The sequence below is a fragment of the Phocoena phocoena genome, chromosome 1 (genome assembly GCF_963924675.1).
Source record: "Phocoena phocoena chromosome 1, mPhoPho1.1, whole genome shotgun sequence".
NCBI lineage: Eukaryota > Metazoa > Chordata > Mammalia > Artiodactyla > Phocoenidae > Phocoena > Phocoena phocoena.
Genome location: NC_089219.1, coordinates 45,318,259 through 45,336,481, shown reverse-complemented (window position 1 = coordinate 45,336,481; position 18,223 = coordinate 45,318,259). Strand labels below are relative to the sequence as shown.

General features: G+C 39.1%; 2 protein-coding genes across 5 annotated transcripts in view; one reads left to right on the top strand and one right to left on the bottom strand.

Annotated features, from left to right (window-relative positions):
• The window catches only part of TCEANC2 (transcription elongation factor A N-terminal and central domain containing 2), a 36,452-nt gene extending 33,860 nt beyond the window's left edge, over positions 1 to 2,592 (bottom strand). Inside the window, exon 1 of the mRNA XM_065893915.1 lies at positions 2,453 to 2,592. Within this exon, the coding sequence (XP_065749987.1) occupies positions 2,453 to 2,554 (102 nt within the window). The 5' untranslated portion in view covers positions 2,555 to 2,592. The remainder of the gene's footprint in view (positions 1 to 2,452) is intronic.
• Positions 2,593 to 3,670: 1,078 nt separating this feature from the next.
• Positions 3,671 to 18,223, top strand: part of TMEM59 (transmembrane protein 59) — a 32,407-nt gene continuing 17,854 nt past the window's right edge. Inside the window, exons 1-7 of one of the 4 annotated variants that reach the window (XM_065873239.1) lie at positions 3,778 to 3,979; positions 7,861 to 7,893; positions 9,127 to 9,232; positions 10,733 to 10,827; positions 13,416 to 13,568; positions 15,154 to 15,235; positions 16,102 to 16,183. In XM_065873239.1, coding sequence (XP_065729311.1) covers positions 3,788 to 3,979; positions 7,861 to 7,893; positions 9,127 to 9,232; positions 10,733 to 10,827; positions 13,416 to 13,568; positions 15,154 to 15,235; positions 16,102 to 16,183 — 743 coding nt within the window. In that variant the 5' untranslated portion in view covers positions 3,778 to 3,787. Of the gene's footprint in view, positions 3,980 to 7,860; positions 7,894 to 9,126; positions 9,233 to 10,732; positions 10,828 to 13,415; positions 13,569 to 15,153; positions 15,236 to 16,098; positions 16,184 to 18,223 lie in introns of all 4 variants that reach the window. The other 3 variants (XM_065873258.1, XM_065873249.1, XM_065873265.1) reach the window with 3 other exon arrangements.

Genomic DNA, 18,223 nt, shown 5'->3' with positions numbered 1-18,223 from the left:
GTGAGTGGTTGACACTGGATGGAATGTAAATAAGAAGAGCAGCAGGGCAAGCAGGTACCAGGTCACAAGAGGGCCTTGGGTACCATGTAAAGAAATGTCTTTATCAAAAGGTAATTTGAAACCACTAAGGGAAGTGGTTTCCTCAGGCAGGGAGGTGACCTGAGTAGATTTTCTTTTTTTTTTTAAAGACTTATTTCTCTGGTGTAAGTGTGGAGGCTGGAATGACAGGGGATGCCAAGGGCACAGAGACAAGTTAACAGACCATGGCACTGATCTAAATTCAAAAATATTTTTTTTTAATAAATTTACTTATTTATTTTTGGCTGAGTTGGGTCTTTGTTGCTGCACAAGGGCTTCCTCTAGTTGAGGCAAGCGGGGGCTACTCTTGGTTGCGGTGCATGGGCTGCTCATTGCTGTGGCTTCTCTTGTTGCGGAACACAGGCTCTAGGTGTGCGGGCTTCAGTAGTTGTGGCTCGCAGGCTCTAGAGCGCAGGCTCAGTAGTTGTGGCGCACAGGCTTAGTTGCTCCGCGACATGCGGGACCTTCCCGGACCAGGGCTCGAACCCATGTCCCCTGCGTTGGCAGGCGCATTCTTAACCACTGCGCCACCAGGGAAGCCCTCAACAAGATTTTGAATTTAAAGTGGGAGACGTTAAGGGCAAAAAAGGATTTTTAGGAGACAGAATTGAAAACTAGATATAAGAGAGAAGAATTAAGGATCATTTCTAAGTTTCTAGTCCCAGTTTCTTGGTATATGGATATAAAATAAATACAGGAGAATAAAAAACAGGTTTGGAAGAAAAACTATTGCATTTAAAGAGAATGTTATTCCATATGCCTATTGTTTATTCTGATTCCATAATCTTCACTTGGCTCATTCTCATCATCACACACAGTGATTCTCAACTGGGGCCCACGTGGCGACACAAAGGGCAGAAGGGTCAGGTGAAGGTATATTAGAATCTGGGTATTTGTATGTGAGTGTACATGTAGTTCAATTACTACCATCCTCTTTTTCTTCCAGACAGTCTGACATCACAATCCTGCCCACCACCATCCCTCACTGAGAATCAATACTGTGTACAGTTATCCACGGATACCCTGACAAACAGTTGAAAACCTTGAATGTGTTCCAGGAAGTCACAAAACTGCAAAACTAGGAGAGATTTTAAAGACCATCTAGAGCTCAGTAGGTCTCAACCAAGGGGTACTTGTAAATATGTAGGGCATTTTTGGTCATCACAATGGGACATTGCTACTGACATTTACTGTCTGAGTGCCAGGGATGTTAAATTTTGTGCAACTCACAGGACAGTTCCAAATGATGAACAATTATCTTGCCCCAAAGGACAACAGTGTTCCTTTGAAGAAACACTGCTATAGGTCAAACACTACCTTTTCTAGATGAGGACAAAGTGAGATCCCAGAGAAGGAAATGACTTACTAAAGATCACACAGCTGCACAGTAGGGCCTAGAACCCAGAGCTTTTGTTTATACTCCCCTTTACTGCTTTCTAATCTGGGTCTGCTAAGCCTGTGGCACATCTAGAAGAGAAATCCAACTGAGTATATCAGTCAAGTACTCAGGAGGCCACCTTGTTATCACAGTCCTTCGTACATTTTCTCTAGCCCCAGATCTCACTCTCACCTTCAGAGAGCTAGTCTAGAGGTGCAAGTTTGGCAGTCAGCAGCATGGGAAGCCTTAAGATGAATAAGATCACCCTGGCCAAACACATAAAATGTGACAAAGCTCTGGGGAGCACAAACATTAGTAGTCTAGTTGAGAAAATAGGAAGCAATAAAGGGAACTGAAAAGAAAAAGTCAGTAATGTAGGAGGAGAGGTTCAAGAAGACAAAGGGAACTAATTACAAACGGTTTTTTGTTTGTTTTTAGTGAAGTAATAATTACCACTAATTGGGTACTTATATCCATTGATTCAGTGTTGGTTGTCTATCCTGTATCTATTCCTTGCTTCTTCCTTGCTAACAGAAATCAGACAGTTTGAGGTTGCAAAGAGTCTATTTTAACAGTCTCTCTTCCAATCTCAGCTGTCGCTGTAAAGGCCATGTGATACGGTTCTGGTCAATAGGATATGAGGGTATGGTATCATCACCCAATCTTACTGAGTTTGTACAGGGAACACAAAACCATATTTGGTACTTTAACATTCCATATAATAGACAAGAAAATTTTGCAAAAGAAGAATAACTTAGGGGGCTTATCCTACCAGCTAGCAAAACATACCACAAAGCCAAAGTAATTAGAAGAGTGTAACGTAGTGCAGGAATTGATAAACAAGGTATGACGGAAACAAACCTGGAGTGGTCAGGAACACTCTGGGGAGGACGCACAGAAATAAGTAATTCATAGGTCTTCTATAGTAGAACTCCTCCAGACCTCTTGGCTATCAAGTCCTTTGCACATTTTCTCCACTCCCAGATCCCCTCTCACCTTCAGAGATTCAATCGTGGCCTGCTTGTAAATCTTTCCTCCAGGAGCTTTCTTCTGAGGACTATTCTGGATTCTGGGTGTTCGAAGGACGAATTTATCCATTGCTAGGGGACTCCAACTACCTTCACGTGTTTGCACCGTGTTCTGCTCAAGAAAGAGGGCAGGTTCTAAAACGTCATCAAAGCTTCTGTGATGTGTGTTCCCTAAAGTGACACAATTGGGTTCTACACACTCTGGAAGCATTCCTGAATTATTAGGACTCTTGGGTGAAATTCACAGAAAGATTTCCTCCTGAAAAAGAAACATCTTCCTAAAAACTGAAAACTGTATACAATGATGGGTCTACTTCCTGAATTAGGAGGTGTCTAGCTTTCAGAAGTGCACACTGTAGAGGGGCTTCCAATACTGGGCCAGGCGTTGAAACTGGTGACTTCTAAAGCCTCTTCCAACTTAGGTTGGGTTGTGGCAGGGTTAGAGTTCCCCCGGGTTCAATGAAGCTGTCTTAATTACCGCACCATAGCCACAACCCCAAGGGTTCCCCTAGTAACCAATAACCAACAACCTCCTCCAGATCTCAGCAGGGTCCTCACAGCAACCAGTCATCTCCAGGAACTACTCCGTGGTCAAAGGACCCTAACCACGACTGTCCTGCTCTGATCCCAGAGCAAAGGGAACCACCACCTTCCTCTGCCCTCAGCACTCAGGAGCCCAGGAAGGGGAAGCCTAACAACGATGTCATGTGAGATGAGACCCACCAGGAATAGCAGCCCTGTCAGCAGCTGGGCCTCTCCAGAACGCACCCTCTGAGGGCCCAAGCCTAGACCTCGGGGGTCAGAACTAAACGACGCTTCCTTCCACTGCTGCAGTTTCTCGTTAGCGGAGGCTCAGCTAGCCGGGAGAACACCAACGGCCGTCAGCGGGGTGGAGGGGGGGGGGTGGGTGTGAACCAAACCATATTCCCCAGAATACACCGCGAAGGGGCGGGCTCGGGCGCACCTAGGGCGGCTGTAGTTCTCCGAGACCAACTTTCCCAACCCACAGTGCGCCTCCCGCCTATGGAGAACCACATGCCCCAGCGTGCCTCGCAAAGCTAAGGAGTCGCTTCGCTCTAGTACTCGCGATGTTTGGACCCACTTCCTCTCGCCAATCTAGAAGTTCGTAGACCTAGAGGTGGGGCGAGAGGCGGCAGTTTCGGGCGGGTCAGGGCGGAGCTGAGAGGACGGCAAAGGCGGAAGCAGCGGCCCGCGGGACTGGGAAGGGGCTGGTCCCGGAAGGAGGAGGAAACCTGAAAAGAAAACAGCAACAAGCTGAGGTGCTGTGACAGAGGCAAACAAGATGGCGGCGGCGAAGGGGAGCCTTTGGGTCAGGGCCCAACTGGGGCTCTCGCCGCTGCTGCTGCTGCTGACTATGGCCCTGACCGGAGGCTTGGGCACCGCTTCGGCTGAAGCTTTTGACTCGGTCTTGGGTGATACGGCGTCTTGTCACCGGGCCTGTCAGTTGACCTACCCCTTGCACACCTACCCCAAGGTAGGGCCCGTCCAAACCGGGCTACAGCCCTTCCGTGGCCTCCCATCTCTCCGCTCTCCCGTACCTCTGTCGGCTCGGGAAGCCTGACTGTTGAATCCACCCTTCAACCGCTGTCTCCCATCTGTGTAACTCCTGTTTTCTTCCCCTAATCTTACCCGCACCGCGCTTCTGCTGTAATTACCGGAAGTTTGTGCCGCACCTATCCTGTAATAGGCTGGGGACACAAAAATAAGCAAGACACGACCCCTTTCCTCTGGGGCCTTGCGGGGCAGCAGGGGAGACGAACACTCGGAGGGGGAGGAGTATCCAGATGATTAATGCGGGGTCCTCACCTTCCAGGGACGGCGGGGGGAGGGGGGCAGTTGCAGATACGCCAGCCCACAAAATGTTAACTCTTAACCCCTGTTCCCTGAGCGCCTCTCTGGGCTGGGACCTTGCAGTCTGTTCCTGGAGTCAAACAAGTAGACAATTCCACCATAGTATGAAATACATCAAGGAGTTGGGAGACGCTTAGGAAGGGCTTTCCGCCTGTGTTGAGTAACTGTACAAGGCGCTCACACTGGGACTGGAATGGCTTAGAGAAAAAGCAGTTAGGTTGCTGCATTCAGAAAACTTACCATTCAGTGCAGCAGAAGACAGAGGGAATAAGTGGAGTGGGAAAGAAATGAGACTGCCCTTAGTAGGGGATCACAACTTATGGACAGAGTAACCCTTCCTCCCCTCCTTGTCCGCCCTCAGGTGCTGCCTTTCCTTTAATTCCATTCCACTAATCGAGTTGTTTTGCAGCTTCTAAAGAACTGTTGACTCAACATCCTAAATTGCGTGGTGACTCCCCCACCCTTCCAAATATATAATTTGAGTATATCATCCTCCCTCCCCCGCCTTTCTTTATGAGAGCTTTTGCTGGTCTTTTTGCCCTTGCTTTTCCTTCATCTTCCCTATGCTGTATGCTTAACTGTGTCGCTAGCCCTCTTTGCTCTCTCAAACTACAAAGTGACAGGTTTAGGATGTTCCTTATTGGCAAGTGCTTTCAAGCTTTTGAAATTCTGAAGTTCTAAATGCTGTCACTGCCTGTATGTTTGTTTACTGCTGGATTTTACATTGCTTGAGGATTATCAGTTTTCAAGAAAAAGTGTGGGAGAGGGGATTATCAAATTTTCAGTCAGAGACAAATATAGCAGTCAAGAGAGAGAAATGAGGAATTCTGACTTCCAGACCTTCAAATCCGTGTGTACTGCTCCTGGATACATTATTTTTTTCTCTTCTTATAAACCTCTCATAAGTAAGAGGATTGTATGAGGAAACTAATATTGATTTGTCCTGGAATTGGGCAGAGACTTATTTTGTATCTTTCTAGTGTTTGGATGTGTTGGTTGTTTTGTTTTGTTTTTTCTGAGATTTTCCTAGCAAATTTGTAGTTATTTGAATACATATGCTGCGAGAATAAACAATTCAAAAGGATAAACATTTCTGGAACCTCTAGGTATTTTTATAATATCCACTACTTTCTAACAATTGATGTGATATCTAAGTGTTTTTTACTTATTCAGTAAAGCTCTTCTCCTCAGGAACTCTAAATCATCTGGCTCCCTGTGTGTCCTGGCCTTAAAATTGATTAACTGTCTACTCTCTGTTAGCCAGTGTGATGGGAGATTTACCTCCATTATCTCCAATTCTCACCCTGCAAAGCTGGGTTTTACAATTGAGGGAATCGAGGCTCTGAAAGATTCAGTGACTTGCCCAAGTTCACATAGCCAGGAAGTAGTGGAGTAATAGGAATTCAGTCCTAAAGCTGGCTGTATTATGCTGCCTTCTATTAATAAAGTTATATTATTACAAATATTTAATTTACTTATTTCACTGATGTCCGTCAGTCCTCCTTCAAATTATTGTGCTTTACAGTTCAGGAAAAAGCAGTGTGTGTTATAAGAAATTAGATGAATTTACAAGGTCCTGTAGCCTCTCTTGGTCTGGTATTTGTGACTGGCAGATAGAACTCTCATTTTAATGACTCTTTTTCAGAATTAATTATTTGTTGCAAGAAAGTAGGATACTTTACTTGTTTGTAAGTAGATACTTAAAATTATTATATTTTACCTTTTAACTTTCTTCAAAAGTATAATTGCTTAACTTGTCTGGGTCCAAATGCAGGAGACATAAGTCATGTTAATAACAAAGATAATTATAGAGCTAGCCTGGTCATTTTTTAACAGTGTGTGGGCTCTGGAACCATACAAACCTGGGTTCCATTCCCAGCTTCACTTTTTTTAAAATAAATTGATTGATTTTTGACTGAGTTGGGTCTTTGTTGCTGCACGTGGGCCTTCTCCAGTTGCGGCTAGTAGGGGCCACACTTCCCTGTGGTGCGCGGGCTTCTCATTGCGGTGGCTTCTCTTGTTGCGGAGCATGGGGTCTAGGCGTGCAGGCTTCCGTAGTTGTGGCACATGGGCTTAGTTGCTCCGTGGCATGTGGGATCTTCCTGGACCAGGGCTCGAACCCGTGTCCCCTGCATTAGCAGGCGGACTCCCAACCACTGCGCACTAGGGAAGACCCCCAGCTTCACTTTTACTATCTGTGCGTCCTTGCTGATTACTTAACTTATCATGACTTCATTTTGTCAACTATAAAAAAACAAAAACAAAAAAAACACCTCACACCTTGCAGAGCAAGTGTGAGGATTAAAGATAGTATACATGGCACTCTTAGCACAGTGCCTAACGCATGGCAATAGATAGTTATTTCCTTTGCCCAATGTCATAAAACCAGTTTGGTACATACAGTATATTAGTAATGCTGAATAAGAGGGAGAATAGTTAGCCTGACTTAGTTCAGGATAAGAATATGCATGTAAAATCTATGAATAGTAGGGTTCCTTCTTTAAGGAGGATTCATTAAGTTTCCTTCTAATTATTTAGCTGGTATTCAGTTTGGTGGGGAGCACCATTTCCTTGTGCTCTAAATTAGGGAAGGTCTATTTTATATAAACTTGCCAGTCACTTTGGATACATAGGGTATGAAATATTATCTAGAACATGAAACACTTACTTGGAATAAGGTTATGATTTTTAATAGCTACCAATTGAGTGCCTGCTCTGTGCCAGGTATCCTATGATACATTAAGTGTTAGCACCATGCCTGGCACATTATGGGTGCTCATGAAATATATTATTAATGTTATGTCTACTTACTAGTATAGCATAATATTAATGACATTGTAGATATAAGATATATAAATAAAATAATAAAGTATAAAATAAAATACTCATCATATTTCAAGATTGGCATATGAGTATTGGTCACTGTTTTACAACTAAGGAGTTGAGGCTGAGAGAGATTAATTCCCTTGCCCAAGGTTGTACAGAATAAGTGGTGAGGCTGAGCTTCTAACCAGGCCTAGTTCCTGAACCTAGGCTCTTTCACCATGCTACAGTCTCTTCTGAAAATGGTACTGGAGGGCTTATTGGATTGGTTTAACACATGAAAACATATCTGAAAATGAAATGGTATGCAGTATAGCTCATACTAATGAGCTCATGCTTCCCCTATGCAATATAAGGAAATATGTGGTGCTCCAAAGACGTAAGAGAATTCTTCCACTGTTTTACAAAGCCTGCAAAAGCTACTCAGGTATGAAATTTATTTTAATTACTAACTCTTTCAATTTCACTGTAACAATAAATGCAGCTAGAACTGAAGTCCAAAAATGCACTACCATCAAAGTTGTATAATAAAACTTGTTTAATATTAGACTGCAGCCATCTCCTCTTAATGGATTGTTGCTGCTACATAAATTTTACTAATCCTGCTGAAAAGAAATGCATACCTTTGTATTCCATTGGTTGCTAACTGGTATATGCACATGCTGTTTCCTTCCTTATTAGGTGCCTGCCAGTTTGTACACAGTGAACTACACAGTAAGTTGAGGGGGCTCCCCCACATGTACTGGTTTGTTTCAAATACTATACATTTAACCAAAGAAAAGCCTGTTGAAGACGTTGTCATTAGTCTTATTAAGCAGTTCACATTTTCCAGAGATGAGTCTTTCCTATCTTGAGCTCTCACACATATACAATGATGCTTATAACTGTTGTTTTCTATTTTTAAAACCAGTTATTATGATTAACACTACTACCATTTATTGAGCACCTTCAATGTCCCAGGCACTGCACTAGGAATAGCTGTCTTCTGGCATTATTGAGGGGTTTGGAGATAATTTATAGATTTTATTTCCTTTTTGAGATTTAGATAGGTAAAGTAACTTGTACACACTGACCTAAAAGGTTTTATTCCAAGTCTGGCTGATTCCAGTGGCCTTTCCCATATGTCACATGTTGGCCTTGTTTGTGTTCTCAGTTCAGGTAAACCCAAGTTTAAAAAAATCCTTTCACTTAAGCATATTTTTAGATGTATACCTCACTTTATGGGGGCCTTTATGGCACTATTTGCCATGTGAAGCTAGTCGTGATACTTTTCCTGATAAGCCTGATGATTCGTATAAATATTTATGTGGCAGAAGTACACCATTGGTCCCTAAAGTACTTGTTTACTCATTTATACCTCTATTAAAGTTCTGATTATGTCACTGTTATTTTCAACTTTTCCCCCCAAAATATGACTGTGGAATATGGGAAAAGGGTGATGTTTTTAACCCACTAGGTTTGTTTCTTGGATATCACTTTTATTATTTATTTGTTAGTTTATTTATTTATTTTGGATGTCACTGTTAAAATAAGGAACTAAGGGCTTCCCTGGTGGCTCAGTGGTTGAGAGTCCGCCTGCCAGTGCAGGGGACGCGGGTTCGTGCCCCGGTCTGGGAAGATCCCACATGCCGCAGAGCAGCTGGGCCTGTGAGCCATGGACGCTGAGCCTGTGCATCCGGAGCCTGTGCTCTGCAATGGGAGAGGCCACAACAGTGAGAGGCCTGCGTACCGCAAAAAATAAAAAAATTAAAAAAATAAGGAACTAAAACTTCTTTGTATGGCAAAGGTCTTGGTATTACCTGGCTCCTATCATTTTTCTTTCAGTCATAAATCTTTTATTGGACAATTACAATAAACCCTATTAACTTTGCTTTCTTTCTGACCTATTTTCCCCCCGAAGGAAAAATGCTAGTTTTTGGTAATCCTCCCTGTTCTTGAACTCCCTAGGAAGAGGAATTGTACGCATGTCAGAGAGGTTGCAGGCTGTTTTCAATTTGTCAATTTGTGGATGATGGAATTGATTTAAATCGGACCAAATTGGAATGTGAATCTGGTAAGATGCTATGCTAATGACATCAGCAGTATATAACATTGGTGTTTTCTTTGAGTTGTGTTATGCTTTTTATGTGTTTTCCTCAGAAAATGACAGGCATACTGTTTATTCATCCAGCATACTTTAATTATTATGAAGTTAAACTTTTAGTAGATACTGCTAGAAATTTCATGGGCTTTAAATTTCATCTGTTTATTGATACAATGTTTATTTTATGCTGTGGATAGGACACCTTTGTTTAAGTAAGCATTTGGTTTAGACAAATGCAATAGTAATTACCCTTCTTATAATTCATCACTACCTTTTCAATGGATGGTATAATTTTCCTAAGCCTTTCATTCATAGGCTAGCTGACTTAGCTCCAAGTTTTTTACTGAATCAGGCCTTTGACTCAGTATTTAATAGTGTATTCTTTGTGGGTCATGCCAATAAAACAAGTAACCAGAGTTTTGTCGTCTCTTAAACCACTATTCTTACCTTTTGCCAAAAGTGATGTGTTTAATAAAGTAAACCTGTAATCAGGACAAAAATGACATTTAGCTTTTTAAAGAACTGTAATGGAATTTTCTCCATTCATTACCTTACACTGTTTATTCAGTGTAGCAGGAGGTACCTTTCTCCCTATCACTATGCCAGTACTCACATTTAGCCTCTGTGATATCATAAACTTTTTTTATGGCTCAGTCTCCTAAATGGCCATCTTTATATGTGCATAATGCGGTTCAGTTTATTATCTAGCACCTTTGGGAAGTATATTACAAATGCATGACTGGGTGGAAAGAAAAATAAAATTGTTATAGTGGTAAAGTGTTATATCACAAGAAAGAAATGGCTCTAGTGAACTAAATGAAGAGTATATATGGTAGAGACTCATTCCAACTTTAGAATCCTGCTGTAGAACATTTTCTAAGTTCAGTTTTCTCAGAATTTAGGATGTTAGACTGATTGTTTTATTTTTCCTTGCCATGTGAATACCCTTGCTTCTCAACTAAGTGATTCAGTTCCTAACAGTAATATCATATATTTGTGTAAATTACTAAAGTATATTATTTTGTTCAACCCCATGAAATAGGTGGTGGTAGTTCAGTTTTAGATCTATAGAAATCAATAGAGAGGTTAAACAGCTCCACCTAAGTCACATACACTGCCAACAAGTGGTGAAGCCAGAATTTCAGGATGTCAGTTCAGTGTTTTTTCCACTATGCAAACCTTAGCTGTGAGGATCACCTCATATGAATGTCATCATGTAGCCAGAGCCTGAGTATGTAATTAATAGATTTATACCTGGAAGATCTGACTTGTGGGAGGCAGAAGATACGGGGTTTTATTAAAAGAATACATTTGCTACTGTTACCAAATGTGGAAATTCATATTGATGAAATACTTTTTAAGTATAATAAATTTCTTTATAAAATTTCTTTATAAGATGCCAATGTTCTCTCCCTTTTCTTTCTCTCCTTCTCTTTTTTTCCTTGTAATTTGACTGTTTTTCTCTTCCAGCATGTACAGAAGCATATTCCCAATCTGATGAGCAATATGCTTGTCACCTTGGTTGCCAGAATCAGCTGCCATTCGCTGAATTGAGACAAGAACAAGTACGAAACAATTCTGCCTTTCAGAAACGCCTGCTTAGATCGCACTTTGTATTGAAATGTATATTGCCCACATGATCATATTTTAGTGTTATATTTTATAATTAGTCTTCAACAAACAAATTATATGTTTGCAAATAGAAAAGTCAATTGATTAATTACTTTTGTATAATGCTTTACTGTTAAGATGTATGTTCACACCTATAATCTCATTTTGGTTTTTTTTTTCTAGGTCCAGTGACAGTATTATCCCCATTTTGCATATGAAAAAACTGAGGCTCAGAAAAATTGAGAGTTCCTTTTTTTCATCCCATCTGCTATTGCCTTAACTCAAATCATCATTATTTCTCATCTGTATTACTAAATTAACTTCCGATCTATTTTCCCACTTCAGCCCCCTCTAGTCCATCCTTTAGTCTGTGTCCAGATATTTATTTTCTGTGTCCAGATATTTATTTTCTAAATGGGAATCTCGTCATGTCATTCTCCTATCTTATATACTTCAGTAGCTCCCCATTACATACAGGTTTAAGTCCAAACCACTTATCACAGCCTGGCTCCTGATTACCTCTTCTATATCATCTCTTATAATTCCCCACCCCTCATACTCTGTCCAAACATACTGGGAAAAGTTTTTTAATTTTATTAACTCTGGCATAAGAAGTACAGCCACATGGTACAAAACTCAAAAGGTTAAAAAAAAAAAGTTGACCCATATTACTACTGCACTACATGATCTGCAGTTGGTTGAATTCTCAGATGCAGAATGGCGGATATGGGGAGCCAACAATAATCTGTGTATATACACAGATTTCGGCACCCCTAACCCCTGCATTGTTCCAGGATCAGCTGTATAGTGAAAAGTCTCCTACTCCTGTATCTCTTAGCCACTCCATTTTGCTCCATTAATGTAGCCAGGGTTACCAGTGCAGAGGTAATTTATATATATACAAGAATACATGTATTCTTTCTTTTCTAAAATATAAGTAATAAATAAAGAATGTCTACTCGCTTTTTTTCACTGCATACATGTTTCATTGTATGGATGTATCATTTAAGTGGTCCCTTATTTGTGGACATGTAGGTTGTTTCTAATTTTTTAAATTTATAAATGATGTTGCATATTTTTCACATTTATATCTATAATAAAATCACAGGAGTAGAATTGCTGAGTTAAGAGGTATATGCATTTTTAATTTTGAGAAATAGAGCAAAATTGCCCTCCATGGAATTTGTATCAGATTTTAAAATTGACATATAATTCATTCTATAAAATTCACCCTTCTAAAGTATTCGGTGCAGTAGTTTTTAGTATATTCACAAACTGTGCAACCATCATTACTACCTAATTCCAGAACATTTTCATCATCAATAAAAGAAATCTCATACCCATTAGCAGTCACTCTCCTTTCCTCCTCCTCCCAGTCCTTGGCAATTACAACTTTTATTACAGTTTTAATTTGTGTTTCTCTTATGAGTAACTTTAAAAATAATTTCTAATTTTTAAGACCCATATTTATTTCCTTTTCTCTTAATTATGTACATACTGAACAGTCCTTAATGTTTGTAATATGACATTATTCCCTGCCTCTGTCCCTTCTACTCCCCATCTGCTCAGTGAATCCTCTTGATTCAGAGCAGGTGTCATGTCCTTTGCGAAGCCTTCTTAACCACCTCTGACCCCAGTTTGGGTTATGTGCCTTTCCCCATACACATGTTTCACCCTGTGTTTCACCTCTGTCCTATACAGATTAAACACAGATATACAGTGATAAATAAACACACATGGTTTAAAAATCTTAAAATTTATAATCTTAACGAATGCTTGTTTAGTGAACTAATCAATGAATGATTTCACAGCTATTAAGTGGGAAAATTGGATCATGAATACAGATCTTCTGATTCTAAAAACTCTTCTCTCTTAATACCCCATACTGCCTCTCTTTTGGAATATAGCAGAACCAAAGCTATCCCTAGAGTTCAGCAAGTTGTATCCCACACTTGTGCTCTAGAGGGGCCCACTGCTCCTAAATAAGTCAAGAAGTCAGAATTGGAGGGGAGGTGATACCAATTAATGTAAAAATCTCATCAGTAGCTTACTGTATGTAGTCAACCCATAAATACTTCCCTCACTCTGCCCTGTTATCAGATACCTTACATTTTATGCATATATTCTTTTTTTTTTCCATTGGTGTTCATTATAGCATGGTTTATTTTACATGAAAGCATTAAAGATGAGAATAGTATGATTTGTCCCTTCCCCTTCTACCTCTTGAGGACTTGCTAATCCTTATTTAATCAAATCTTAAGATTCTCCACATTTTTGGACCTAATTCAAAAGCCTGTTATTTTGATAGAGGTGACAGGTAGCTTAAAGTGTGTTTGGTCGCAAATTAAAGGATCCTGTGATTTTAAGCTTCTCATAGTTAATTTGCATAGGTAATGAAGAGTTTACTCTAATGTTGATGACTGTGGTAGAATCACTTAATGGTTTATATTCTGTCCCAATAAGGATTTGATTATGTTGCTCTCTTGAATATACATATATAAAAAAATAATATATTTCTCATGGTTTAATTTTTTTTTTTAAGCTCATGTCCCTGATGCCAAAAATGCATCTACTCTTCCCTCTAACTCTGGTAAGGTCATTCTGGAGTGATATGATGGACTCTGCACAGAGCTTCATAACCTCTTCGTGGACTTTTTATCTTCAAGCTGATGATGGAAAAATAGTTATATTCCAGGTGATGACTGTGCTTCATAGATTCATTTAAATACCAACAGTAGTAATGTATGTGTCTTAAATGAATGTCTTAGTATAGAGCCATGTACTTAGTCCCTTACAAATATTTATCATCAAATAATAATTACTTCCTAACCTACATTAAAACATTGGGCATCAGGACCCAATGTGACTTACCCCTCCCTCTGCCCATTGGAAACCTATTTAAAGCCTGTTGTTCTTTATCGTATAAGAACTCTGAATCTGCTAAATTTTAGAGTGGTTAAATTGATAAAAATGAAACCTCTAGATATGAAACATAAGAAAAATTAATGTAGTTTGAATATAAATAATGGTGTGTATTTATATCACATATGGATATTAGGGAAAAGCAATAGAACATAATTTTTAGTTGTTAATAGTGCTTTTTCTCATAACTCTTATAAGAGAGCTTGTTGAAGAAGCATATTGCCTTCTAGAGAGGTAACTTTTCTCCTACCTCATTATTTACCATGTGATATGATAATAATAGCTGCTGTCTTTGAAGGTTCATGTGTACTAGGCATTTACATATATTATCTCAAATCTTCAAACAACTTCATGAGGTTGTATTATCACTATTTTATTGATGAGGAAACTGTGAGTCTAACTTATTTAAGGTCACGCTGCCAGTATAACAGAATTAGGCCTCAAACCTGGGTTACTTTAGCTCCAAGGCTCATATACCACCCTACCATGCTGTCTTCCTTTTAATTTGGTTGTTAAATTCCTCAAACTTACCAGCCAACAAATTATGTTGTGATGCTTTCTCTCAGGTAATAATTAAAGTAAACCCTTTAATTATTATTGCCAATTGAGTGGCTTATTATAAGGCTAGTCTGTGATTTTTAGCATTGTCCTGAGTCTTAGGTACCCTGTACTTAATTTGGTAATATGTAAAACACAGAAGGAGTTTTCTCTCTTTAAGTTCATGAATAAGTTCTGTGTCTGAAAGCTACTTAAGTTAAAGCTTAAGTTGACTCTCAGAGTGGAGTCCTCCTTCATTCCTGATTAGATGTGAGATTAGCTCTGTTCCTCTCTTTATGTCAACTTAAGTGTGACTATGATGGAGAAAACGCCACTCCAGAGAATCAGTGCTACATAGGAGATATAAAGTATGGAGCACTGAGCTATAATTTATGAATTACTCATATTTAGAGAAGAATGGAATGTTTCAGATGAGAAAGAATAGAGATAATATGTGTTTAACCAGAAATTTTGGCAGTCTGCTAAATTATTCCTGATCAACCAGAATTAGAACTCAGTTTTGCATGGTATGATACTTAATGTACTATGTTGTAATTTTTTTTTTTTTTATGTTGTCAGGCAATTAAACTGACTAAATTCTTGATGATGCTGTAAGTCTGCTTCTTTGCAAGGCACTGGATCTAATGTTTAGCAAGTGCCATTAAAATATATTGTGGTTAACATGTTTTATTTTTTATACCATACTTCTGTTACTTTTTCTCAATTTGAATCTTTGTATAGATGATATGTTATAGAACTTCCTACTGAGAAAAGCTTAAGAAGAAGTACAAATGACTTAATTGCTTTCATTATCATTTTAGTCTAAGCCAGAGATCCAGTATGCACCTCAGTTGGAGCAGGAGCCTACAAATTTGAAAGAACCGTCACTAAGCAAAATGTCCTGTAAGTCTTATTTTAAGTAGCTTGGGATTAAAAACATTAACAGTGAAATCTGGTGGTGTTAGAATTGGTTGTATGATTGTTTTTACACTAACGGAAGTCAATAAATAATTTTTAAAACTGTGGTTCTCAAACTTTAATATGCATTAAGATCTGTAGAGTTTGTTAAAGCAATTTCTGAGCCCCACCTCCAAAGTTTCCAATTTACTAAATCTGGAATAGGACATGAGAATTTGCGTTTCTCACAAATTCCTGGATTCTGTTGCGGCTGGCCTGGGGACCACACTTTAGAATCACTATTCTAAAAACATTTAGTTTGCTTTGAAGGATGTTTTGAGTATGAACTAATGAGAGATTCTGGTATCTCCCAACAAACTAACCAAATAGTGAAACTACCCTGAAAATATGTTTTTATTCTATTTTTATTTCTATGCTAGAAGTGAATTTAAACTTATAGGAATAGAAAACATCAGGCTAAAACTGCTTACCTTTTAAAATGTGCTAGCTCATACCTTATTTTAGATACTGATTTTATTAACTTTTTAATTATTTTGGTGGGTGGATAATGACAGCACATAACACAAGGCCATCTTTAGATTTGAACAAACCAAATTCTATTATTACATTCAGAAATATAATTAAACAGAAAGCATCAATAATTTGAAAGTAAAATAGGAAATTCATAATGTTGTATAATATCCAGTTGATTTTTAATGTGCCAGAGGAACTTGCATTCATTATAAAATATGTCAGATTACATTTACAAAAGCAGCTGAATATCTGTACAGTGTATATATCTAGAAGCAGTCATTTGAGACTAGCTTTTGGAATATAGGATATCATAAACTTGTACCTTATTATTTCAGCAGATCTTCATATGAGAAGTTCACACGCACATAGGAACTATCTTGAAGATGGAGAACGTGATGGTTTTTTAAGATGTCTCTCTCTGTATGTATTCATCTTCACTTATGCATATAGGAGATAAAATCTGGCTTGTATCAGAGAGATGCAGTCCTTTTTATTATTTTAAAATTATATTAGCTGCTCAAGAGTAGAAAACTTTTTTTTACCTTTTCCCTTTTCCCTACCAAATCCAAAGTTGTACTTTTGGATATTTTATTAGTTTGTTTAAAAGGTAATTCTCATACTACTTTAATCAAACCCGAGCGGGTAGTTTTTTTCACAGCACAAAAGCATCCTTGTTCTTATTGGGAGTCTTTGATTTATGTTACGATACGTGCTTCTTCAGCCATCTCAGTTAAGCTTTAATTTAATATTTATTGAAAAAAATTCACATATGAGTAGACCCACACAGTTCAAATCCATGTTTTTAAAGGGTCAACGGTATTTACTTAGCATTTACATTTTATTAGATATTATAAGCAATCTAGAGATGATTTAAAGTATACAGGAAGATATGCATAGGTTATATGCAAGTACTACACCACTTTATATAAGGGAATTGAGCACCCTCAGATTTTGGTATGGGAAGGGGCAGCAGTCCTGGGACCAGTGCCCTGGGGATACCAAGGGATGACTGTGTGTCTAAATGGTTTGGGGGTTGGATTTTTGTTTTTATCTATATGGCCACACAGGAGGCTAGGGGAGGTAGATAAGGGCTACAGATAAAGGAGGGCTTTGTGTTCTATACTGAGTGTTATCTCCATGCCAAGGATTCTTTTTTTTTAAAAATAATTTATTTGACTGTGTCGGGTCTTAGTTGCGGCGTGGGCTTCTCTCTAGTTGTGGCGCACGGGCTCTAGAGCACGCAGGCTTAGTTGCCCCTCAGCATGTGGGATCTTAGTTCCCTGACCAGGGATGGACCCCACGTCCCCTGCATTGGAACGTGGATTCTTAACCACTTGACCACCAGGGAAGTACCCATGCCAAGGATTCTTAAGGGTGGCAAGGGAAAGTGGGCAGGCGAGGGTAATTGTTACCTTGTGCCCTCCTGGGAAGGAATATCAGGCCTTCTGAGGGTGAGGAGGGTTTTATCAAAGTATGCATGCTTCTACTCCTCCAAGGAGTTGTGATATGAGCTTTCTCCCTGCAACCACCCCCCACCCCTAGCCAAAAAAAAAAAAGAGAGAGAGAAAGAGACAGTAGGCCATAGCACTTGGTGATAATTATCTACTCTGTGTCAGATACCAGACCAAGCACTTGAGTAGAGAGGTGAACAAGTGTGTATATACTCTAGTGGACTATTCTGTCTCAAGTGTAACACTTCAGTAGCCCACGCTACATGCTTCCTGTAATTTCTTAGAGTAGAAATAGTTTCTTGAGAGGTTTTATCAGATATCAGTAGGGTTCTGTTAGAACCTAAAAATTAATACTTTTTACTGAATAAGCTCTTTAAAGACTGCGTAAGAAAATGAGAATTAAAATTTTCCCTTCCTTTCATTGCTAAACTTGCTTTTGACCTTGTACAGAAAAAAAGGCAGTTTTTCTCTCTCTCAGTATTTTGGATTTTTGTTGCAGTTTGATACGTTTTGTGGAACCTAAATAATTATCTAATCTTATGTTACAGTTTATTCTTTTTTTTTTTTGGCCATGACACGTGGCTTGACAGATCTTAGTTTCCCAACCAGGGATTGAACCTGGGTACCTGGCAGTGAGAGCACTGAGTCCTAAACACTGGACTGCCAGGGAATTCCCTACAGTTTATCCTTAATACTGCATTACCTGGCATCTTATTGATGCCTTATTGCCTTTTAACATTTTGTCATGTTTTATGTTATTCTTTTAAATCTAACATTTTAAAAATAGCTTCACTTGTTCTTTAAATCTTAATCTATAGTTTAGTAAACAATAGGGCACTTATGGAAGAAACTCCAGGTGCTGATTCTTGTAACCGGCCTTCTACCCTAAGATATTTTAATCATAAGAAAAATATAACTATCTCTTTTTAAGATATGTGCTAATGGATACAGAATGCTTCATAATAGATATGCTCTTGTAAGTTGAAATTCAAGTAATTGTGCTAAGTTA